The sequence below is a fragment of the Xiphophorus couchianus genome, chromosome 18, assembly GCF_001444195.1.
Source record: "Xiphophorus couchianus chromosome 18, X_couchianus-1.0, whole genome shotgun sequence".
In the NCBI taxonomy this organism is placed as follows: Eukaryota; Metazoa; Chordata; class Actinopteri; order Cyprinodontiformes; family Poeciliidae; genus Xiphophorus; species Xiphophorus couchianus.
This window is the reverse complement of record NC_040245.1, coordinates 6549006-6573158: the sequence shown is the minus strand read 5'-3', so window position 1 is coordinate 6573158 and position 24153 is coordinate 6549006. Positions and strand designations below refer to the sequence as shown.

The 24153-nt window shown below is 37.0% G+C and overlaps 5 protein-coding genes across 8 annotated transcripts; 3 read left to right on the top strand and 2 right to left on the bottom strand.

The window, feature by feature from the left end:
• Nucleotides 1–1478: 1478 nt before the first annotated feature.
• c15h3orf52 (chromosome 15 C3orf52 homolog) lies at nucleotides 1479–7770 on the top strand. 2 transcript variants are annotated; one of them, XM_028044951.1, is made up of 7 exons: nucleotides 1479–1726; nucleotides 3875–3931; nucleotides 5061–5120; nucleotides 5223–5325; nucleotides 5518–5648; nucleotides 6860–6930; nucleotides 7037–7770. In XM_028044951.1, exons 1-7 carry the CDS (start codon nucleotides 1640–1642, stop codon nucleotides 7221–7223), a joined length of 696 nt encoding a protein of 231 aa, XP_027900752.1. In that variant the 5' UTR covers nucleotides 1479–1639; the 3' UTR covers nucleotides 7224–7770. The 2 variants fall into 2 exon arrangements, with proteins under 2 accessions (XP_027900752.1, XP_027900753.1); XM_028044952.1 differs by lacking the exon at nucleotides 1479–1726 and adding an exon at nucleotides 2088–2431.
• Nucleotides 7771–7898: 128 nt separating this feature from the next.
• On the top strand, nucleotides 7899–14030 carry guca1c (guanylate cyclase activator 1C). Its single transcript, XM_028044953.1, has 4 exons — nucleotides 7899–11217; nucleotides 11410–11559; nucleotides 11950–12037; nucleotides 13179–14030. The coding sequence occupies exons 1-4, from the start codon at nucleotides 11023–11025 to the stop codon at nucleotides 13313–13315; spliced, it is 570 nt and encodes a 189-aa protein (XP_027900754.1). The 5' UTR covers nucleotides 7899–11022; the 3' UTR covers nucleotides 13316–14030.
• Nucleotides 14031–15720: 1690 nt separating this feature from the next.
• Nucleotides 15721–16307, top strand: thrsp (thyroid hormone responsive). The gene has a single exon (XM_028044956.1). It carries the CDS (start codon nucleotides 15807–15809, stop codon nucleotides 16209–16211), a length of 405 nt encoding a protein of 134 aa, XP_027900757.1. The 5' UTR covers nucleotides 15721–15806; the 3' UTR covers nucleotides 16212–16307.
• An 896-nt stretch (nucleotides 16308–17203) lies between these two features.
• On the bottom strand, nucleotides 17204–18401 carry ndufc2 (NADH:ubiquinone oxidoreductase subunit C2). Of its 2 annotated transcripts, none has more exons than XM_028044954.1 (3): nucleotides 18132–18401; nucleotides 17697–17844; nucleotides 17204–17391 (listed from the first exon to the last, which is right to left on the bottom strand). In XM_028044954.1, exons 1-3 carry the CDS (start codon nucleotides 18268–18270, stop codon nucleotides 17208–17210), a joined length of 471 nt encoding a protein of 156 aa, XP_027900755.1. In that variant the 5' UTR covers nucleotides 18271–18401; the 3' UTR covers nucleotides 17204–17207. The 2 variants fall into 2 exon arrangements, with proteins under 2 accessions (XP_027900755.1, XP_027900756.1); XM_028044955.1 differs by having other exon boundaries at nucleotides 17701–17844.
• Nucleotides 18402–18777: 376 nt separating this feature from the next.
• Nucleotides 18778–21570, bottom strand: LOC114161588 (tubulin beta chain-like). Of its 2 annotated transcripts, XM_028044946.1 has the most exons (7): nucleotides 21333–21570; nucleotides 21045–21153; nucleotides 20578–20688; nucleotides 19963–20207; nucleotides 19542–19864; nucleotides 19103–19447; nucleotides 18778–19031 (listed from the first exon to the last, which is right to left on the bottom strand). In XM_028044946.1, exons 1-7 carry the CDS (start codon nucleotides 21387–21389, stop codon nucleotides 18890–18892), a joined length of 1332 nt encoding a protein of 443 aa, XP_027900747.1. In that variant the 5' UTR covers nucleotides 21390–21570; the 3' UTR covers nucleotides 18778–18889. The 2 variants fall into 2 exon arrangements, with proteins under 2 accessions (XP_027900747.1, XP_027900748.1); XM_028044947.1 differs by lacking the exon at nucleotides 21045–21153.
• Between the last annotated feature and the right edge of the window lie 2583 nt (nucleotides 21571–24153).

Here is a 24153-nt window from a genome sequence, read left to right as displayed (position 1 = left end):
CATAACCAATTCCAGAGTCACATTTCCTTAGTTATGGGTCCAGCTTTTGCAAAATTTTGGAAATATTAGTCCACAGGTTTTTCATTTGATTTGTACAAATCATAAAGCAACACAATGTTAAAGATTAATTCAAATTTGGCAATATAACAAAGTTATTTTACTGGTTTGTTAAACATCTTTACTAATTTACATCAACTATCAAAATCTATAATATAGTTTAATCATATGTGATACCAAAAATTAGGTGCTTCAGTGCTTTGAAAAGTAGGCCCAGAAAATAAAACCATAATGTTTGAAAGCCTAATAGCTATAAACAACTGAAGAATTCATAAAACTGGACAAAAAATGTGCAATCCCAGGTCTAAAGGAATTGACGTTTTAAAAATACATTTTAAAATTCAAAACTCAACTATTTATTCATACTTAATTTTCCAGATACAATATATCAGAATCTCACCAAACAGTTGAGTTATTTTTGTTATAAGATGCAAAACATGAAACTCGTCTATTATCCATATCCATTTCACAAAAAGTAGTATATTACAAGCCTTTGTATCTAATTAGTGATTATGGCTTACTGTTATAGAAAAGCTCAAATTTAGTTTAAAAAAATGTGTGATATATAAAACCAATAACAAAAAAGAATCTTAAAACCATAAATGCCAGTCTACTAAAAGATATGTCTCTTTATCCTACAGCATATTCACCCAAAACTTGGTGTGGGCTCTTTATGAACTAAGTGCATTAATGAAGTGATTATGTCTACATCGTTTAGTCTGATGTTGCTTGTATTTCTTTAATACTCCATAGGTTCTCTACAGCTTAGGTCAGGCCAAATGGCTAACCAATCAAACATAATGATGCAAATAGTGGAAAATGAAATCGATATCTTCATACAATGTGCTCCTGGTAAGCATCAATACTGACTTTTAACTTGAACTAAAACAAATTCAGTTGAAGTTTAGAGTTTCTCTCCACTCTTTGTCTAGACTCTGTCACCTTAACTTACAAAATAAAACAAATTTTATTTTGGTCTTGAACCAGTCCAGTCCAGTCCTATTTTATTTTATTTTTTTTTTTACAATTTATTCCTCTAACCCTTATTTTCTGCCACACTTTTTTCTTCCACCTAACTCTCCAATTTTATTCTTGAATAAAGCTTTTTGTGAACAGTTTTTTCAAGCAAAGGACATTTGTGGTTTACCTTCCAATAATGTGTTATGGATATATGATTCTTCTTCTGTCTTCTTTTATCAGCATACAATGCAGCATGCTTTTTATGGTTTTATATGTATTATATGTTATGGTTATTTGTTATAACCATAACATATGAGACTGGCGACAGTCACACATAAACAAAAACTGAGTAAGGCAGGCCCTTAGCGAGGGTGCAATGAGGAGAAGATAAAAGCGGAACTCGTGCTACCATCTTTTCTGCACTCTGTGTCACCCTTAAGGTGTGCTGAGTGGAGCCCAGCGCTGGACAGTGAATGTCTTGTCCAGTTTGTATGACTTGTAACATTTCATTTCAATTGGAATTCAGAAGTACTTTATTGATCAAAAAGGAAAATTAAATTTGATCATTTTCGGCTTTAACGCCTACTTTATACTTAACCAAATCGCATTAATTCTCAAGGTAATGACTGAGGAGTTTTGGTCAGGTCACAGAACTGGTAAACACAGCTGGGTGTTGCACAGAAGGGGAAAAGCGTGCAGCACAACAAAGGTGAGTTACCTTCTGCTGGACAATTGTCAAATCAGCATTTCTCCTTTTGTGTACATCATATTTTTGTGTTGCATGTCATTTTTATTCATCTGTAATATTTTAGTTTGTTGAGAAAGTAAACTTAAAGTTTTGTTAAGCCGTAAAACATAATTATCAAAATTAGCATTAATGCTTGAATTAGTTTAACATTTTGTATTGAATTACTGAAATAAATTAATTTACAAAAGAATTTTAAATTATTTTTGTGGGGAGACAGTGGTTGGTATTTCCGACCCGACTTTCAAAAAAATACCGGAGTTTGTGTCATTGTATTCGTGTTGATTGATGTGGTAGAGTAGTACCGCCTCCCAAGATCATCGACCCATTCGGAAAAAGTCGCCCGTCAACAATTCGTACGAAACTGAAACGACTCACCTGCCAAACAGTCTAAGAAGGGAGGACCTGGGAAAGAAGACACTTTATCCCCAACCCCGAGGAAACGCTGCCCTCTGCTTCTTACTGGAAATTAAAAATTGTCTTTTGTTGTCGGTCGGCGAGAACTTCTTGAACCGAGACTGACACGTTCTCTCCGTGGGACCGTAAACGTATTTATTCTTAGTTGACACCGTTTAACAGGCGCTTCCGGATCTTTTGGAAAACTAAAACCACGGAATGAAATCTGGGGAGATTGAGTTGGAAGAAATTAAGACAAATTCGGACCAAAAGGTACGTTAGTAAAATAATAGGAATTTCAAATTGCTATCCGATTTAGTTCTCCTGTCTATAAGCCTCTCTGACAAGAAAAATATTTTAATTATCAAATTACCAAAATAAATGTTGTAATTATAAAATGATTTGTCTAGCAGAAATATTTATTTGAATAATACATTTTAGGCTAATGCCAGTCAAGTTGACAGGTGGGGGCGTGTGATCCCCAACCCTGATCACTTCCAATCAGTCTAGTTTCTTATGTCACAGAGATGCAGCATTTATTTATAGAGTTAGTTGTTGTCTTTTTTAGGGGAGGGAGAGTTGTATGATAAAATATTCTATTGAAAGAACATTAAAAGAGTTTTCAAATTGTACAAATATTATCTATGTGGGTTTAGATATAAGAACATTTTAAAAACTGAATGGGACAGTTTTAAAGCTGTAACAACAAATGACACAATTTCTGGATTTTAAATGTTTTTTTCTTTAAATATGGTCCTGAATTGTTCATCACAAATGCTTGATTTGATGAATAAAAATTGGTTAATTGACTTATCCTAGCCTTTTAGGCAGCAAAAATGCATGCAGAATCTGATCTTTGTAAGCGTAAACCTCAAAAGAAAAATGCATGGGCTTGTGTTCTGTTTTACATGAAACCTTATAGTGGAATACAAATTTGGACCTTGCTTTGATAGGAATGGGTCATAAATCAAAATGGTTGATTTATTGTCCTTTTTGTAGTAAAACAGTATGCTTAGTTTAAAAAAATGAACAAACAAACCATTTGGTTGGGTTAAGAAAATCCCACTGGTCATTTTTGTTAAATCAAACACAGTTTTGGGGGATCACCTCTGAAACAAGCTCTAGCTAGGTGGTGTGCATAAAATAAAAATCCAGCGCTTGCGGAAGCGCTTGCAGTTTCAAGCGCTTCTGCAAACTCACTAATGGCAACATATTTACTCAATATCACTCTGAGAGCCTTGTGATCACAGGATAATAAAACCTCTGAACATCTGTCCTAATGTTTGGTTTTGGTGTGCTGCCAATTTTGGCCACTCATTTTGGTGTGTGATTATTAGCAGCCACACCACCTGGACATCTGTTTGAAAAACAGTTTTGGAAGCCACCCTTGTTCTTGGGAGCTGACATTTTCCTGAAAAAATAATTTACAACCATAATTTACAATGACAAAAATACGGCAATGGAAGGTAAAGGTAAAGGTAATTTTATTTATATAGCACATTTTCAGCAACAAGGCGATACAAAGTGCTTGACAGGAATTAAAAGGAAATACAAACAAAAGAACAAACCAAAGGAAAGAGCAAAAGATGAAAAAGAATCTAATGTTGATCTAAAGTATGTAAGCTAGGTGCTCCTGTGAACTAAGAAATAGTTCAAATAACTATTTTGAATCACAATATTGATTATAAATAATCAATATTTTTTATAAACTCTTAGGAAATGGTAGATGGTCGAGATGGTGAGGCCAGTGTGGAAAACTCTTTGCTTTCTCAGGTGAGTTTTTGTCACTGTCCATTGTTTTTCTTCTGCATGACCTTATTTTTAATAGTTTGCAACAATTTCATAAGAATAACATTAGTACATGAATACAATGAAGTTATTAGGAAAGCCATTTACTTTAGCCTTTTCCTTTTTGTCATTTTAAGATCTTGAACAGAAAAAAGAACTTAAGTTTCAACCAATAGTTATTAATCTGTTCTAGATATTCAGATGCTAGCTATGCAAAGCATAGGTAGGGATAGATAAAATGATATGCTTCCAAAAACTGCAGCGTCTTTGCAAGTGAAAGAACTGCACTGTGATACTACATACAATATAATGGTTTAGAGAAAAGATCACACCCTTTTGCAGTTGGAAAATAAAATTTTTACTAAGGCTACACATTTTTAATCTCACTTCAAGTGTAAGAAACCACACGAACCAAAGATAGAACTAATGTTAAAACAAAATGGAAACGTCTGCAAAAGGCTTTGCTAAAACTAGCAAAAAGCAGGTTAAACAGAACTGCCTATAAACTGGATTACCAAACAGGTAATATTTGGGTGAAAAGATGATAATCAAATTTAATTAAAACACATTTATAACATAATATGGAACGATAACTGAGACACAAGTATATTATAAACAAATATGGCTTTCTAAGTCTGATTAAAAGGACTTTTGTCTAGTGTGAATATTGAAATTAGCTAAAATTTGTTTACGCTAACTACTCAGCACATACAATGCTAAGGCTATCTTTGGTGAAAAACCTTCATCATGAGCTAAACTCATCATCACAAACCAAAATTACAGGAAAACCTAATGTATAAATAATAGGTTATAGCGTCCTAGCCTGCTTGTAGTGACTTTGTGGCCAATTCTTTGGTCAAAGTGTGAATGTTCAGCGATGCTAGCCAGTAACAAATGGCAACTGCTTAACAGGTGAAAAGTTAAAATCATCAAGAGTGATCAAACATTCTCTAACATCAACACAACTCCAGTTTGTGAGCAAACCTAAATCCAGGTTAGAATAGCTTCTTTATCTGTTAGTTTTAACTTTATAACTGAATCTGGTCCAAGTGTGTATGACCTTGATCTGTTAGCTAAAATTAAGAGACATTTAAACCATTTTTCCTTTTGTCAGAGCAATAATGGGGGAACAACATGCATTGAACCAAAGCATAAGAACAGGACAAGTCTACAGGTAGGATCATAACATTGCTGCTCATTAGCTTTTCCTCCTTAGTATTTGCTTTAAATAACAGTAAACCCCCATTTTAACAAATGTTTTTTTTTGTATTTTCAGAATTGTTTATCCCACAAAGGAAAACGCAGCAAACTGATTGCTGCCTTCATTGTCATTCTCCTTATAACTATTGTGATCATCATCTCTGTGGTTGTGTGCTGCGGTATGAAGTCTAAGCTTCCTGTTTGTTGCAAAAATACAATTTCTTTAAATGCTAAAGATATTATGATATTTATCTAGGTTGCGTAAGTACAGGATTAACTTTTGTGGTTTACTTGTTGACTATTTGTAATTATTTTTCAGTGACTCATGGTGTTTCAGCTTTATATGTCTAACACTGTTTTTCTTTAAACAGCAAACAATGACGATGAAGATGAACATTTTGACCGAACAACGTTTAATCTGCAACAGAAATTTAATGGGAGCTTCCAGATGGAAATTCCATTTTCAAATGAAACCCAAGGTCTCAATGACGTCCAGGGAAAGGTTAGTGATATTATTATTTTTATAAATATTATTACCAAGCCAGACATGGTACCCAAGACACAGATAAACAACGAGATGGCTGTTGCTTTATCTATGTGTCTGCCTCTCTTATGCTCATTTTTTTCTCTACTTCTTTTTTTAAAAAAGGAAAAAAAGATGGAATCATTTCAAGTTCTAACTAGAAACTAAATAGAAAATAAAGCAAAGTTTTAAAAAAGTATCTTTCTTTATTATGATAAACACAATACTGTCTTTCATTTGTATCATCTTCACATGTATAGGCAGCCCAAGGTATATGAGAGTTAAGCGGCCCACACCACCATGGGTCCCCCAAGACCACCAAACTAGCGTGATAAACAAACTAAATGCTATTACATATGGAAAAACTATATTTATGTTATTTTTATAGTTGCTACACAATGCCCTGACATCTTCCTGCTGCTGGCTGCTGCCACTGCTGGAGAAATACAATAAATCAAATGTGTTAACTTGTTTACTATAAATGTAGTGTTTATCAGCTAATGTTACTTTCAAATAATTAAAATAATATGGCACACTTAAATAGCACTCTTCATTTCAAAATCTCTGCATTTTTTGTAGTTTACTACTCATGTAAGGTTAAAATCACACTGGTATAAGGTAGACTAATTACAAATTATGCTAATAATAGTGGGTACATTACATATATAGAGTAGCCTAGGAATGATAAAGAATCTGGTGTTGACATGTTGGTATGGGGACCCTAATAAAAATCTGCTTAGGGCCCCAAAAAGGCTTGTGCTGGCCCTGCAGACAGAGCTCCTGTCTCTGTCTCTGCAGAGCTCTTTTCTTCATCTTCTCCTGACTGTCACAGCTCATGTCTCTTCCGGATAGTGCGGCTACACTCCAAATAATCTTCCTTATATGGTCTTAACCTTCAGTTCTAGAGGGGTGAAGTGTAAAAATTCTTTTCTGATCTGCTCTGAAAAACAACCAAAAGCATTTATGTTTAATGCTTTCAAGAAATGTTTGGTTTTTTTGCCTTAAAAATGTATTTTATAAATAATATTTTATTGTGTTTTGCAGTTCTTTTAAATAATGCAACAGTATTGCAGAAATAAAGCACAGCTATCATTTCTTATAAAAAATGTCTAGGTTGCTCTGGGCTGTTTGTCCAAGTAACACCACATTCCTATTGTTTCTTTTTGCATGTTTCTACCTGCCCCACCCAGCTGACCAAGCTCTACGAATCCTCCCATGCTCTGGGTCGTTTCTTCTCAAACGCGGAGACATTTCACCTTGGGTAAACACACAAGCCACTCAGTGGTTATTGCACTGTAGTCTTCCCCGTGTTGCATGACACGTTATGCTTTGTGCTGAAGTTAACCAGTGCTTCCCTCTGCCTGCAGGAGTGAGTCTGCTGTCGTGCAATACAAGCTGACATTTATCTTTCCAGAAGAAGAGCTTAGAAACTCCACTCTTAGCACAGAGATTGTGTACAATGTGTTCAGGCAGTTCCTCTACGATCAGAATGAAGAAGAATCTGGGACTATGTTCATTCTCCCAAGTTCCTTGAAAATGCACACCATGCATTAATCAGATCTTGAAAAATGAGTTCCTGTAAAACCACTAAAACCGGATTTCCAGGATAGGAATTTTTTTTTACGAAGTGGCCTAGAGACAGTTAACTTGTCAGCTCTTGTTCACCGCACAGAGACACTGTCCATGTGAATGCTCTCACATGACCAAATAGCATACACCACATGGTTGTTATACATTTATGATTTGTATGTACTGTAATGTAGATTTTGTTGTGTATTGCCATTGTTTTTAAGCTCCAAAGGTCTTTGTTAAAACCTCAGATGTCATATATTAATGTAGCGGAAATGATGACCTGCTGTTAGAAGTGGGTACACACACTCCTTTGCATACACGTTCAGTTTTCAAGCAGACATCATTTGCAAACTGTACCTGGACTTGCCTTGAAACATTTGCATAAAATGCAACAAACAGGTGCAGAGAGACAACGAGTTATTTTATTTGCCAAGTGATGAACTTACTGACCTAAGTGTGATTTATAATGTTCTTTTAATCATGTGTGCTTTGTGACATATATTAAATATCTCAGCTGTTTCATTAATTCAGTTTTTTTTTTGTTGTTGTTGTATTGGTATTTTTTATGAACAACAGAGGGCGCAGGTGTGCCTCACCAGGGGTGTTTTTTTTTTTTTATTTGTTTTAACCTCTCAGTGACTAGATATCTTTCCCTGAATGAGGTTGCAGAGAAGGTTATTCCAGTTTATGATTGAACTCGTAAATGTTTAACGCCCTGAACAAACACAGCCGTCTCAGTTAATCAGTTTGCACGCGTTTTTGTAACCTTATCCTCATTCTTCTTCTAGTAAGACTTTAACATGTTAAATCTCAGAGGGTCACGTTTTAGAAGTGGAACCATTTGGTTGAACATCATTCCAGGAAAATTTATTGCGGTTTTAGGAGCTTTTAAAAGCACAGTATCCTTTAATAATCCCCCTGTAGACTGTACCACAGATTTTGTCTTGCAATAAAATATGCCATTTACGAGAATTTTAAAACAATCTGCTGTAATATTTCCAGTCGTCATGATAAAACAAGATTAGTACAAGACGGAAAAATTAATGTTTCTTAGAATTTTCGAAGATGAAGCAATATCAACTAAATATGGAACCAGTCTAATCCAGCATTGTAAGGCAAAGTCTGACCCTCACCCAGAGGGAGCAATCCACCAATTTTTGAGATACTCCCAGAAGGAGCTGGAGGATGTTGTTGTGAATAGTGTTTTCCGAGTCTCCATCCTGCCCCTGTGATCCCATCTCAGATATGTGGAAGATGAAGGATTGAGGTCCAGCCTTTTTTTGGTCCACCTCCATTTTTCAGACACTGTAAGTATTTTTGCAGCTGGTTCTTAACAGAACCACTCCTAGAATGTTTTGTAAGGAGTGGCCAAATGGGGGCCAGTAACAATAATATTGTAGTAAGAGACCAAAACTGAAAGATAAAACAGGATACACCTACACAAATACACAGTGGGCCAAAATCAGAAGCCTGGACAAAGATGATGACCAGCCTTGATATTAATGTGAACATTTTTTATCATACACAATGTACACATTGTTATGTGTACATTGGCTCTGCACACAAGACCAACTATCTATTCGTCAGCTTTGTGGACAGATATTGTATTTCTCACCTGTCTAGAAAGCTTCTGTGTACCTTTCATTTGGCTGTTTTTCAGAAGGATGATGTAACTGAAACGTGGAGGTATGTAGTTTTAGTGGTGGATGTTCTGTTCACCAGCACGCCAACTACAGTAGAACTTTGAGCGAAATATATTTATACCGTGGAGATAATTTTGCTCGCATTCCTGCATATGACATACTGTTTGTGTTTTCACCCTCTTTTTAATCCTACATAAAATATACAACGGGAGTTTAAAATACTCTTAGCTCCCATACTTTTTGACCTAAATATTCAGGTATCATTTGAGATTTGTTGTGTAACAGAATAGTTGGCTTTCAAAAAGAGGCACTATCAAGGAAAAAAATAGAAAGTATATTTGTGTGCACCTTAAATAACATTGTAACTCATTCTTTTTCTTTTAAATGAATCCATAAAAACATTATTCTATGATTGCCAGGCTCTGAGAAGACTATTACAAAGAGAGGCCATTGTTCCCCCTGAAATTCCCCAAGTGGCGCCATTGCTGCCAAAAAGAAATAATGTCTCTTTTAAAACAGAAAGCTATGCAATAGCTCATTTGGAGCGTTCTTCCATATATTAACAAAATCTCAGGGTGATAAGACAATAGTAGTGATATTTGAAGAAATATAGTTGCTATTCACCAATTTAAAGAACTATTATTCTCTGTATTAATCAGAGGTGCCCCTATCCCTGTTCAAGGCTACCATCCTCCTACTTGTAGACACATCCACTCTCCAACACACCTGAATGAAATGAGTGGCTCGTTCCCAGGCCTATGCAGAGCCAAAAATATGCTGATTAGTAAATTAGGTCACCTTGAATTATTGACATGAATGCATTTAATTCTTTGGCAGCGGTGCAAGATCAACATTGACTCTGGCTGTCAATCCTATTTTGAGAACTGTCAGCCACCCAAAGCCAGATTTACTCAGCTGAGCTCACTGAGCTTTTATAGCCTTATTGCAAACAGCAGAGGTTCCTCTGAAAGCTGCCATGAATTCTTCAACAGTAGAGTCAGGGGTCTTCAATTCTTACCAACCTGGGACCCTAAAACTGATGGAGAGCCTGAGCAAGGGCCCATGTTTGTCTGTGTCTTTTTATAATAAACTAGAGTTAGAAATATATAAAATGTGCATTACTTCTGGGACAAATAACATGTGACTTCTTTACTTCCTGTTTTCATAGTTAAATATAAGTTTGAATACAAACACGATTGTTTAATAATGCCACTGCCATTAACAAATTGTCTTCTTTTGCACATCATGCAGAACTTTTGACTTAGTAAATGGATTTTTGCTTACAGCATGTGTGCATTTCTGACTGAAATACATTTTTCATGTCTGATTTTAACTACATGTCAGTCATGACATATGAATTTTGAAAAAAATTATATAAAGTAATGTCTAATCAGAAATTTCATGACCCCTGTAGGGCTTATGACCCACATAGAACTGCCAAAAAGTTCTATGTTGATATAAATTGTTTTGTTACTTATTGCAACCTCATCCTCTTAGTTCATGTTTTTTCATTCAATGCTTTTCAAAAGTATTTGTAACCTTTGAACTTTTTGATTTTTTGTCACATTACAGCGATAGACCTCATGCATAATTGTGAGGAGAGCAGAAAATTACACTTTGTTTTATTCAAATACATTTTTATTCAGCCCACTTGAGACAATACTATATAGAAATATCTCTCTGCAATTCCTCCAAGAAAGTCTCCATCTAGTTGCATCTAGGAACTGCATTTGTTGCTGTTTCTTCTTTGCAAAATATTCAGTTTGTTAACCAGATTTTTTGTCTGGACTTTGACTAGACCAATAAGACACTGAATCTCGCTGCCAAACTGGAGGCAGGTTCTCGCTCTCTCAGTCTCTTCTCTCTTTCTCTCTCTCCCACAATGCAATTACGTTACGCCAGATAATGACATTTATTTCCGCTTTTGTGTTTGACCTAATGTCCTGAGGTTCTTGGAAGCCTCAGCACTTATCCAATTAAAGCGTTATCTCTCCTTTGGGCTTAAAGATTAAGCGTAAACTCAGCGATGGGAGTCAGACAGAAATCACAGGTGCCATCTTCTCCGAGCATTGGTTTCACCGCCACTCCTCTGTGGGATCTGTGTCCAAAACAAAAAATCACAATCCTAAAAAGGAGTGATGGGCTCCTACAGCTCAAACCTGGATGATATCTTGGAGGAGGACATGCATCACTGGTACACAAAGTTCATGAGGGAATCTCCCTCAGGACTAATCACTCTGTTTGAGCTGAAGACAATGCTTGACATGAACGGCATGACAGAAGAGGCCAACAGTTATGTGGACCAGGTGTTCTATACCTTTGATATGGACGGGGTAAGAAAATACATTTCTGCTTAACTGCCTTCAATGACTTAATATGAGCAACATTTACAACCTAAAAGATAGATAAAATAGGCTTCTGTTTCAATAAAGTACAAAAGAATTTGATTCTAAATTTTACCTAAAGAAAATATGAATGTGCAGCACAGGAATAGATGCTTATGTTGTCTTTGTTTTTCTTTCCAGGATGGCTATTTAGACTTTGTGGAATACATCGCAGCTATAAGTTTATTGCTGAAGGGAGAAGTAAATCAGAAATTAAAGTGGTACTTCAAGCTTTTTGATCAAGACGGAAATGGGAAAATTGACAAGGATGAGCTGGAAACTATATTTAAGGTACGGCTTGGTCTTAAATATTTAGCAATCACATTCTAACACATGCAGAGCATGGCCTCTGGAATCCTTAAAGCCATTAACAGATCCTGAAATGGACATGACATCTAATCAGAGAATCTCTTACATCATAAGAGGGCTAAATATGGTGTTACCTAACTAACAGACCAGAGAGGACAGATTCTTGTACACTTAATCATTAATTCAATATTTATTTATTGTGAAATGTACTTTCATTTAAAGTGTATTTTAGGCTAAAAGGACACATAAAACCATTATTTAACTTATTAGAGCTCAAAGTTTGTTTTTTTATTCAATTCAGATGTCACAGTTTTAACCTAAACTGATAATGTACTGCAAACTTTAAAAGCTGCTGTAAAATTTTCTTAACAGGCTATTCAAGATATCACCAGAAGTTACGAGATACCTCCAGAGACAATTGTGACTCTTATATATGAGAAAATTGACATCAAAGGAGAAGGTAACACACTACGGTATTTTCACTGCTTGAGCTTGTGTCTTAGCGGGATTATAGGTGATAGACCAAAACAAAGTAATGCATAGCCAAGAAGTGGACGATTTTTTTTTTTTTTTGAACATGTAGAAAGGGAAATTTTTATCTAATCTTATTTGTAAAATACCTCAAGCAAGCTATGTTAAATTGCAGCAGTTTCTGAAATGGAGTAAGGTCTGGACTATGATTGGGCCATTCAAAGACAAAAATATGTGTTGGGATACCAGTGGTGTCCAAACTTTAAAATCTGCAAACTGAAAGCAAGTTAAACTAAAATGTGAACCAGGTGTATTGCAGTGATTTTGCTTTTTAGATTCTCAACAATGATCTAATATTAAACAAATACTTAATATTTTGATGAAACAAGAAAGCAATATAATTTTTCTGCATATATTGGTAGATACGTTTATGTTAAGAGACATAACTTCCTCTTTTAGAGTTTTGTTTTAGTCTATTCTCAATCGCAAGGATGAGAAATGGGTCATTCTCTCTGCTGCTTACTGTATTTAGTTTCAATGAATTGGTTCTCCAAAGGCTGATTTTGAAACACCTGCTGGATTTTTTTCTATTTTTATTTAAGGCTGTAGTTGTTGTTAAATTAAACATGGTTAATGAAAGAAAAATACTTTTAAGTGCCAGGGGTCTCAAACTCCAGTCCTCAAGGGCCGCAGTCCTGCAACTTTTAGATGTGCCTCTGTTGCACCACACCTGAAAAGAATAATTAGGTCATTAGCAAGGCTCTGGAGAACTGATCTACACAAGCAGGAGGTAATTAAGCCATTTCATTCCAGTGTTTTGTACCTGTGGCACATCTAAAAACTGCAGGACTGCAGCCCTCAAGGACTGGAGTTTGAGACCCCTGGCCCTAATGGTTAGCATTTTAAAAATATTTTAATTTCCCAGGGAAAACCATGACTTGTATAATAATTGTCCACCTGCCTATGGTACGGGGGTAATGTATAGATCGGCTGCACTCTTTTCAGAAGATGTTACTCTAACCAAAAGTGGCTTAAAGTTTCTGAAAAGAAAGTGAACCTAATTATTTCTAACTACACAGTACCCATACATATGTAAGATGGACTTCTCATTTCTATTTTCATTTCCTCAGGTGAGTTGACGCTGGAAGAGTTCATCAGCGGAGCGAGGGAGCATCCTGACATCATGGATATGCTCACAAGAATGATGGATCTCACACAAGTCTTGGAAATTATAGTCAAAGGTCAAAGGAGGAACGCTGTGAATTGAGATGTGATTCCACAAACTGGATTTTTGCTGAGTTATGCATTGTAAATTAAAAAAGCAAGACTGTCCTTGAAGGATTTGGACTTAATATCTGCCAGCAACAAATGAAGTGGCTGATATGTCACTTTTTACTCAGACTGTGCTTGCAGAGCTTTATTTACGGTTTTGATTTAGGATTAAAACATTTTTGCAAAAGATTTTGCTTGTGACTGTTGGGGAAGTTTCGAGTCGTGGTTCCAGGTTGTGCAAATTATGGAGTAAATTCTATGCATTTTTAACTAGTCAGTTCAAAGCAAACATCTTGAGATCAAACTGAATCTTGAACAGTTCTGCTGAATTCAAAACCTTTTTCTGTTGGTTGTTGAAGTTAAAAATGCAAACAGTACCTACAGGTGCAGCAAGCATAAAGAATGTTTTCTGTATGTACAGGTTACATTGTGGATGTTACAATATGTTGCAGTATGTTATTAATATGAAAATGATGCCTTTATGAATAGTACAGTGTTTGTTTTCATATTTGTTTCACTTTTTGAAAGATTTATTTGTCAAAATCATTGTCGGAGATGCAATCCACATGTGGAAGACATTTATTTAAACCTGCAAAAGCTAAAATGACATAACTAAGTGTCTTATTTTATTTTGGTTTACAGTATTGCTACATGTAATTGTAAATATGAAACAATAAAACATTAGAAATAGGCATAATTTTAAATAGAAATATAGACGTGTTATTATTCTGTCTACAAGGGGCATAGTGTTCATGGCTATGTGAATGCATTTTAAAATGATTTATAAAGTGAAAGTATGAGGAGATGTTATTAGATTTACAGATGATAATATCTTGGTATTTATTTATTTTTGGTCATAAATCCAGATTTGTTGGACATGCAGACTGAAGCTGATGGCTCGTCAAAGAGGGCCTGAGATCACAGCAGATTGTCTCAAAATCTGAGAGCTTCACAGCTTTTGAAAATGCTACTTTATAAACTTGTAAAGCTTTGTCATGTTTACATTAATTACACAGAAGCTGATCATGTTTTTCCAGAGGAAACTGGGTGGGAGGCAGTGTACCACCTGTGATATTCATGTCTGTGTTGGGTCTTGCATGAATATTCTGGGTAAATACCTCCAGCTGCTCCTTCAAAGAAACCCGTTTTGAAAAAGTGTGTTACTTTTTAAAATAAATCATAGTTTTCTTTTTTTTTTTTTTAAATGTTCGATGTAGAACAGTCCAGTCGTATTCTTAGATAAGGGTAATATAGCTTACTGCCCAGTTATTGGACAGTGGGCTGTGTTAGCCAAATACTGAGGAAGAAAAAGGAAAATCTTTCTGGTCCAAATTACTTACTTAAAATATACATGTAAACATCTATAAAACAACTTTCCCCTAGGCTGCTGTAATATTTTACAATTCACATCCCTCTGCTGTTCAAACAGGTAGTTACTCTGACTGAAAATGCTTTTGATTTTCTGTTTTCATCGCCTTCAGCCACCATTTTCTGTGTAAACAAACACAGGTTTTTCTATATAATTTAATGCATATGTGATTATGGTTATTGAATAGCATTCATGTAAACCGTGGGGACATTTAAGACATTGTATGTTTTCAGATTGCATAAGTTTGTGTAGTTTTGATCTCTCAGACTAGCCGCTTGGCTTCAGCTTCTGGTATCAACTTATCTGTATTTATATTTAATGAAAATGCAGTGCAGTTATAAACTGCGGGTTATTGTTAATTCCTTAGAAGATATTAATAACCTTTCAAACAACCTCGCTTTAAAAGATCCTGAACTATCCCTTTAAGACCTTATGCCAAAGAGCTCCAGGCTTCCCTCTAGTGACCCACTGTCAACTATTACATAACATTTTTATTATTATTTTTGGTGAAGGTAACTGATTATTGTGTTGAACATTCCATGATAAATTATTTGTCAGTCTTCTGTCACTATTTAGAGCAGATTTCCATAACAACATCTTTGGAGTGTGTGAACATTTAAACAGTACAATGTATTAAATCACCCTTCATATCTTAAACTGTCTACAGACCTAAAAACACTTGTCTTCTGACAGACCTTGAAGTTTCCTGGATTTGCCTCTTATATTTTAAGTTTAGTTTTACCCCTTATTACCAAAGTTATATTTGTTTTGAAATTTGGGTCGATATAAACTCATTAGCCCATGCTCAGAGGTCATTCAGACATCATGCCTGTCTGTCATGATGTCTGAATGTTAATGATTCCACAGAGGAACGTTTTGGTGCTTGCAGTTAAAAACACAAAAATATATCAGGCTGTGAGTTGTGTAAAGTAAACAAAGATAAGGTTTGACTTCAAATAGCACCCATATGTTGCCTAAATATATCGGATGATCCACTGATCAGCCCACCTTGGCTCATCGTTTAAAAAGCAGTTTTTCCCTGCAGCTTTGCACTGCATAAATCTACCTGCTGTCTGCCACCACTGCTCAGGAACAGCCATCCACATCCATCTGAATCATGCAGTCTGCCGAATCCAAATTCAACAGAAACAGCATGCTTCTGACCCTGAAGCGATACAGCTCAGCCGTCGGTGACATGGAGAAGACCATCCTCCTGCCAAGCCTGCTGAGAGACGTCCCCTCTGACTGCGAAGCAGCGGATGAGACCTGCAGAGATCTCTACGCCAACTACTTGATGCTGAAGGCCATTCGAAACACAGTGGAGAGCAGCCTGGTTCCCCTGGACGATCAGAAGGCCAAAATCGCCACATTCACCAAGACCCTGGAGCCTTTCCTGGAGGCTGATCCTGAAGCATTATTTCTCTTCCACCTGAGAGGACTGTTTTCTGTGATGAGCGACCTCACAAAGGAGACCCGGAGCCTCACTGACAAATACTTGGACATAATTGGATTGGCAAATTAACGTCAAAACATTTGTTTGCAGACATTGACCTCCAGGGTTTTATTGTAAACGTTTAAACTTCGTGGATGTGGAATAAATGGACTTGAGCAAAACTGACAACTTGTGTTTCATTTGCTTGTAGAGAGTAGCTAATTTGCCCTGAAAATAATGCCATACGTTTTTGTAATTAGTAATGTAGCCATTAATTAGTGATTAGCATTTTGAATGGTGAAATGCTGTTTCCTTCCCCCAGATCTTTGTATTGTGTCCAAGGTAAAAGTTTCCACTTTGTTTCCATCTCCAGACATATTTCCCTCAGTCCACTTTTGTTAAACATCAGGGATGTTTTTGAGGCATAAGGAATAGCAATAATTTTCTAATCTCTTAATTTATTGTCAGTTTTGAAACAATAACTGGAAAGATACGCAGTACATCTTTGTCTCATCATAGTTTATTCTATTTGATTGTAAAATTAAAACTAGAGCTGCATCATTCAAATCGTTCTTATTCATTCTTGGTTTTAAAGCACTTAACATGTAAAAGAAGATGTCCAATTTTTAAGTATTTACTTGTTGGTCACTCATAAAGGTCGATCAAATTTGGCAAGTCCAATCTTAGGCCGAATGATTGGTGCAGCTCCACATAAAATAGTTGTGTCTTATAAATCTTAGAAATATTAAATAGCACAAAACCTGAGTCAGCAGGTTAAACTTCCTTTAAAACTAGAAGATGGTCTTAGCCAGTAAAAGCTCATTTGATTACAGCCAAAATAATAAATAAATAAACTAGGAGTCATTAAAGAAACTTATGATTTGTAAATAAAGACAAAAAAAACTTGTCAATTTCTGAATACTATCCATCCATCCATTATCATACAGCCTTATCCCTAGTGGGTGTTTGGGAGGGCTGTTGGTGCCGATCTCCAGCTGTTAACGGGCGAGAGGCGGCGTACACCCTGAACAGGTCGACAGTCCATCGCAGGGCTTTCTGAATACTACATTAGGACAAGTACACATTTTAGTAGGGTTTGTTTTTATTTACATCTCTATAGTTCATACAATACATGGCAGATTTCACAAACAGGCTGCCTAATAGAAAACTGTCTGTCCTCTCTTTATTCTTCTGTTTGTCCCCCCGGCGCCCACTGAGACTCAGCGAATTGGATGGAACGGCTCGACAATCTCTGCAAAGGTCTTTTTTTCTGGTGAGATGAAAGACATGGAGACAAAACATTAGAACAAAAATATGGGCAGCCGTGGTTTAAACTAACGTATAGGTTCAATCAGAATTATAACTCCTAAATAATGTTTAGTAGTTGACACGCGTTGTAATTATTTTTTTAAACATGGTGTAATTCTTAAAGGTAATGAATTGATGACAGCTGTATTTAGGCACCACGATATCAACACGAGTGAACATGCCATAGATACATCAGTGGCATTTTATAACACGTTTTCTAAGCAAACCCTTATGAAGAAGGGACTAAAATGTGAAAAGCAAAACTACTGACCTTTAGTTTCAAATCTTTCAGGGTGGAGTTTAACATACTCATTCATGTCTCGGTCCAGCCTGGCATACGTGTAGTTTTCATATTTTGTAAGATGATAACCGATGTACCAGCCAATAGTTGCAAAAAGGAACTGCCGATGAACACCTGAAAAATAAAATAGGATGCAACTACCTTCAGTGTTGTCTCTCAGAATGACAATTTTGTAGATCTCAAATTATAATGTGACCGTTAACTGCAAGGCAGGCAAACTGACTCGGAGTCATGGACATCACAACACCTTTTACATAGAAAAAACGCACCAATAAAACAAAACAAGACATTAACAGTTTAAAAACCGAAATGCATAATTGTGTTAATGTTACAATGCAAGCAGAATGCGCAGTGTCTGGTCGACTTTCTCAGCAGATCAAAACAGAAACAACAATGCTAACCTGACTTCAGAGGCGGCCTGTGGTTGAAAGCGTTATTGAGCATCGCGCTAAACCAGCCAATACCGGACAGCCACACCGAGTTCCTGTTAACGATTCCGGGGGGAGGGAGAACCTTTCCGTCCTCTGGAACAATCCCCATAACGACAATGTTTAATCTACTTTATGTAGGTTTTTGTCGTGATCTATCGCCTGGGTAGTTTTACCTATCACCTCTCTGTGGGAAGTCAAGGACGGGCGTGCAAGCGAATGAAGTGTCCGGGTACAACAAATGAGGACTGTTAAGGTTCCACTAAAGATGGGTTCAGTTACGTGAGATGCAAAGTGAGTGCAGTATTACGACGGAGGCCACGCTACAAAAAAATGTAAAAGTAAAATAATAATAATAATAATAATAATAAATCAATAAATTTACGAAAGTGAAGTCGAGATTATTATTTTACTAGATCAATAGATTAGATCTAGTTTACTAGAATTGCTATAATTTACAAGTTAATATTACCTTAATTTAACCGTGATTTAAAAAAAAAAGTCAACCTGTAAAACTGTGATATTAAATAATGCCATGTGGTTAAACATTTGGGTACATCTAACGTTTGTGCTGACGCACATAAGAAAAAACGGTAGGCACTAGTGCAAAACATGTTGAAGCATTGTTTTTGCATTTATTCCTCATCTTCCCTCCAGATTTCTGAGGCCCCCCACAGAACCCTTTGGAGGCCATCCGGGTGGCTGCAGACCCCTCATTGAAAATCATTGGCTTAGGCATCTTCTTCATCCTCTTGATACTCTCCATCGTCATCTATGGTGGCATCCTGGTACTGCTGATATTCCGACACCAAGTCATTCATGTTGCTCTCTGCCTCGGTGAACTCCATCTCGTCCATGCCTTCACCGGTGTACCTGTGACATGACAGCGTCAGAATCTACGCAGCGCACCAGCACACCACTGTGCCTCCCTGATTCTTACTCACCAGTGAAGGAAAGCCTTGCGGCGGAACATGGCGGTGAACTGCTCCGAAATGCGCTTGAAGAGCTCCTGAATGGCTGTGCTGTTTCCGATGAACGTAGAGGACATCTTGAGTCCACGCGGTGGGATGTCGCAGACGGCTGTCTTTACATTGTTTGGAATCCACTCTACAAAGTAGCTGCTATTCTTGTTCTGCACGTTCAGCATCTGCTCGTCCACCTCTTTCATGGACATCCGGCCTCGGAAGATGACGGCGACTGTGAGGTAACGGCCGTGGCGTGGATCACAAGCTGCCATCATGTTCTTGGCATCAAACATCTGCCGGGTGAGTTCAGGAACTGTCAGGGCCCTTGGAAAAGACAGACATTCAGTAAAAAGAATTTTTTTAGAAAAAGTGGGGCTTTGTTATTAAATAAGGGTGGGTTCGGGGGCAGCATTTGTACCTGTACTGCTGGCTGCCTCGGCTCGTCAGGGGGGCAAAGCCTGGCATGAAGAAGTGCAGTCTGGGAAATGGCACCATGTTGACAGCCAGTTTCCTCAAGTCGGCATTCAGCTGACCAGGGAATCGTAGACAGGTGGTTACACCACTCATGGTGGCCGAGACCAGGTGGTTCAGATCACCGTAAGTAGGGGTGGTAATTTTTAATGTACGGAAGCAGATGTCATACAGCGCCTCATTGTCAATGCAGAAGGTTTCATCAGTGTTCTCAACCAGCTGATGGACAGAGAGGGTGGCATTATAGGGCTCCACCACAGTGTCTGACACCTGCCATGGGGAGAGAAGAATACCCACTTTAAGATTTCAAGGAAGCAGATATGAGGCAAAGCATCATATCTGAACACGAGTGAACGCAGGATATAAACCTTAGGCGATGGCACAACACTGAAAGTATTCATGATGCGGTCTGGGTACTCCTCCCGGATCTTGCTGATGAGGAGTGTGCCCATGCCAGAGCCGGTGCCTCCTCCCAGGGAGTGGGTGAGCTGGAAGCCCTGCATGCAGTCGCAGCCCTCTGCCTCTTTTCTTGTCACATCCAATACAGAGTCCACCAGCTCAGCTCCTTCCGTGTAGTGGCCTTTAGCCCAGTTATTACCAGCGCCACTCTGGCCTGTTGGAGGTCAATATATTTTATTAAAAAATATAAAAGTCAGCTTTTTTAATTCAATCAAGTCTTGAATTAAAAGTTTAAGAATCGATTGAGGGGATGATATTGCCATGACTAGTTGTCATCATAGTTCATAATTTAATTAAATGTTTTTTTCCCCAAGATTTTCGAAACTTGAACAAAATCGGGTGGTTTTCTTTCGAACAGCTGTATGTTTAGAAAAGCCAGTAGGTGCAGTTTGCTGTTGGGCGATTGATGTCACACCTGCATGTGTTAAGGTACAGGTTTTAGCATGGAAACCTCAGCCATACCTCTTTATATGGTCAAGTAAATGTTTTAAACTTAAACAAAATGCTTCCAGTAATATACATACCAAAAACAAAATTGTCAGGTCTAAACACCTGCCCAAAAGGACCAGACCTCACAGCGTCCATAGTGCCTGGCTCCAAGTCAACCAACACGGCACGAGGGACATATTTTCCACCTAGCAGAGAGAGGAAGAGGATATAAAAATTATGCACAGTAACATCTTTGCCTGCTTGACAAAGTAAAATTGGACAAAAAGATCAAAAATAATTTGTGGAAAACAATATGAAATTAATTTCAATGTGCAAGATGTGGATAAAAAACTCTTTACAGCACATCAGTTGTAGTCATAATTCGTTTACTGTAGCAACTCGTAGCTTGGACTTTTGTGCGTCATTGAAACAGATGCTTAGTAACCATTAAATTAAATTCAAATTAGGCAATGTAACGGCATACTAGTGGATTTTAACGGTACTAAAGTGCTTTCTTGAGATATTGAATAACTTCTTTTGGGAAGTAAAATATGAATAAAACCTAAGGCTTCGTTGAAATAAACGCATATCCGTTCCAGCTGCAGGTCGCTGTCTCCGTTGTATCGACCGGTTTGGTCGATGCCATGTTCATCACTTATTACCTCCCAGAACTACAACGAAAGAGAGGAAAAAATATTACACTAACGGGTTGAGCAGCAGCGTATATTAATTGCATTTTAGCTATTATGTTCATTATTTATTTATTTATTTATTGGCCTCAAAATAATCTAACTTCGCAGTCGGCGTCCTCATGAATTTAGGCCTCTACTTTACAAATATATTTTCTTACCTTTGATCCAATTTGGTTCCCGCATTGGCCAGCTTGAATATGAACAATTTCCCTCATTATTATGAAAGGTTTTCCAATTGTTCAAGGCAATTTTTCTCTCTCTTTTTTTAACGAGCAAAGTTGTGCCTACTGCAGTACTCCATTGGGGTGGGGGTCGGAGAAGAATGATGCTCCTTTGACTATGGAAAGCCAAAGGACTATAAACGCGATGAGACAACGAGCCAATCGTAAACGGCCTTTGATTGGTCCGTTAAATTTTGATTGGTGTGAACGTCGTGCACTACCTTGGTAACCAAAAACGATTCCAGTACCACTGTTGTAGACAAACACTGTTCCCCAGATGTTGAGTACGTCTGTTAAATGCAGGACTTTCTGTTCCCCTGTGAAAATCTGTTCCCCTTTTGTCTGGCGCACTGCAGTCGGAGAGGCGGATCCGACCCTTTTCACGGCCTGGTGGAACAGCGAGAATTTCCTCCAGGATGCACATTTGTGCATGATAACTTGACTTTGCTTCCCTTATGAAATGACCGAATTAGGTTAAAGGTAATTTGGCACATTGAGACATGGTGTGGCACTGAATCTGGATGAATCTAAAACAGATCTGAACACACTTGTAACCATATGGCTATAATAGGTTATGCATGTAATTATTTTTCTTATTTTTAAGTGTGTAAATATTTATGTAATCTAGACTTAGTTTCTCACCGGCAACAATTGCTGCCGAGCATAAACCCTATTTTCACTAACATAGCCAACATTAAATGTAGGGTAATATTTAGCAAATATTATATGCTATGGCTGTCCAAGGATTGAAATGCATGCACTTATTTTGCAGAGAAAAAATTTGGGATTAAACAGGTTAATGTCATTTATTGGTCTAAGATTACATGTCCTGGCATTTGTATTAAACACCTTAAACTATTTTTCTGTGATTCTATATGAGAACATACTTCCTCTCTTTTCAATAGAAAATAAATGCTTTTAGAACGATCAAAGAGGAAAACAATGTTTCAGCCTGAAATCAATCAATCAATCAATCAATCTTTATTTCAGACACAAAAGAGGTCCATAGTAAAACAAAAAGAAAAGAAAAAAAAAAAAAAAAAAAAAAGAAACATGACAGTCACTGAGCCACAAATAAATGATGACGCCAATGTTTCCACAATCTTGAGAAAAATCTCGCTGTACTAAAAACAGGGTTTACTAAAATTGCTATTATATTATTGTATGACACGGGTAATCTACACATACATTTATACATGAGATTCCTGAGCGCAGCTGCACATGTGGGAACAGCGTTATGTGCAAACATGTGGCTGGCACTGCTCCATCTAGGCACTTTGAGTAGGAGCCTCAGGCCATCATTGTATGCCACATAAAGTTTGTGCAGGCTACTTTTTTTATATCTTCGCCATAGATGGGCTGTGTAAAATGAAGTACAAAAAACTTTAAAAAGAGCTACCTTCACAGAGGATGAACACATACCAAACTTTCTGATCAAAATATTAGCCTGTGCATATATCATGCAATACTGCCTACAAATGTCACGATCATCAGATAGGTCATCAGTTATGTAATGTCCCAGATATTTAATTTCATTGCATATATTGAGGACAATGCCAGATAAAGAGAAGTCAGGGGTTATCAGATGCTTATCTGCTCTACTTCTAACAATCATGACATTGCTTTTCTTAGCGTTATATTTGACATCAAAATCACATCCATATTGGGAGCAGACCCTTAGTAATTGTTGAAGGCCAGCACTATATGGGCATAAGATTACCAAATCATCCGCATACATTATTATTCTAATTAGATATTTGGGTACACCTCTGCTTTCTAACTTGCAGAACAATTTTTGATGATTCACGCGATCAAATGCTTTAGAAGCATCAATAAAACACATAAATACTGTGGTGTTGCGCAAATTATACAAATCTAAAATCTCCTGTAGCACAAAAATACACATGTCTGTACCATGTTTGGGTTTAAAACCGAATTGATTATCAGAGGTCAAAAGAAACTCTTCCAGCCTATTTAGAAGGACTCTTTCAAAAACTTTCGACAAACTACTAGCTAAAGCTATGGGTCGGTAATTCTCCAAGGAGCTAATCTTACCCGCTTTGTCTTTAATAGTGGGTACCAGAATGACAGATAACATTGATTTAGGTAGCAGACCATGTACTAGACAGCCAGTGAAACACATAGAGAGTAATGCACAGAGTTTTTTACTTGCATTTTTCAAATGCTCAGTGGATATGTTATCCATCCCACAGGCCTTATTGTCTTTCAGTGTCATAATTATATGATATATTTCTTGTGGGGATACAATCACATTCTCATTACTGTGAATGCTTCCTATATCAGAAATGTCACTTTTGACACAATTAAACAGCGCACTGTAGTGCTCTTTCCATAACTGAGTGATTTCTTTTACACCAGTAACACCATCAATAGTAGATGGAAGTGACGTTTTACAGTTATTTACTTTCTTTATTTCTTTCCAAAAGTCCTTAACATTATTATTTCCTAACTTTCTAGCAAGAGAGTCAGACCTCATAGTATTTTCACGTCTCCTTATGAATCTTAAAAAATGTTTAAAATTAGCATTTGCTTGTTTTTTGTATTCAAACAAGGGGCCATGTCTCTGTTTACCTGCATCGGCCCATGCTTTAAGAGCCCTTCTGGCCTGTGCAGGATGTTCTTTTACATAGTCGTTCCAACCCGGCTTGGTGCTATGCAAGATGGTTTTATGCAGTGGCTTGCTTGAGATAAGGAGGGATTTCACAACATTCTCATACAGAGTACATAACTCAATACC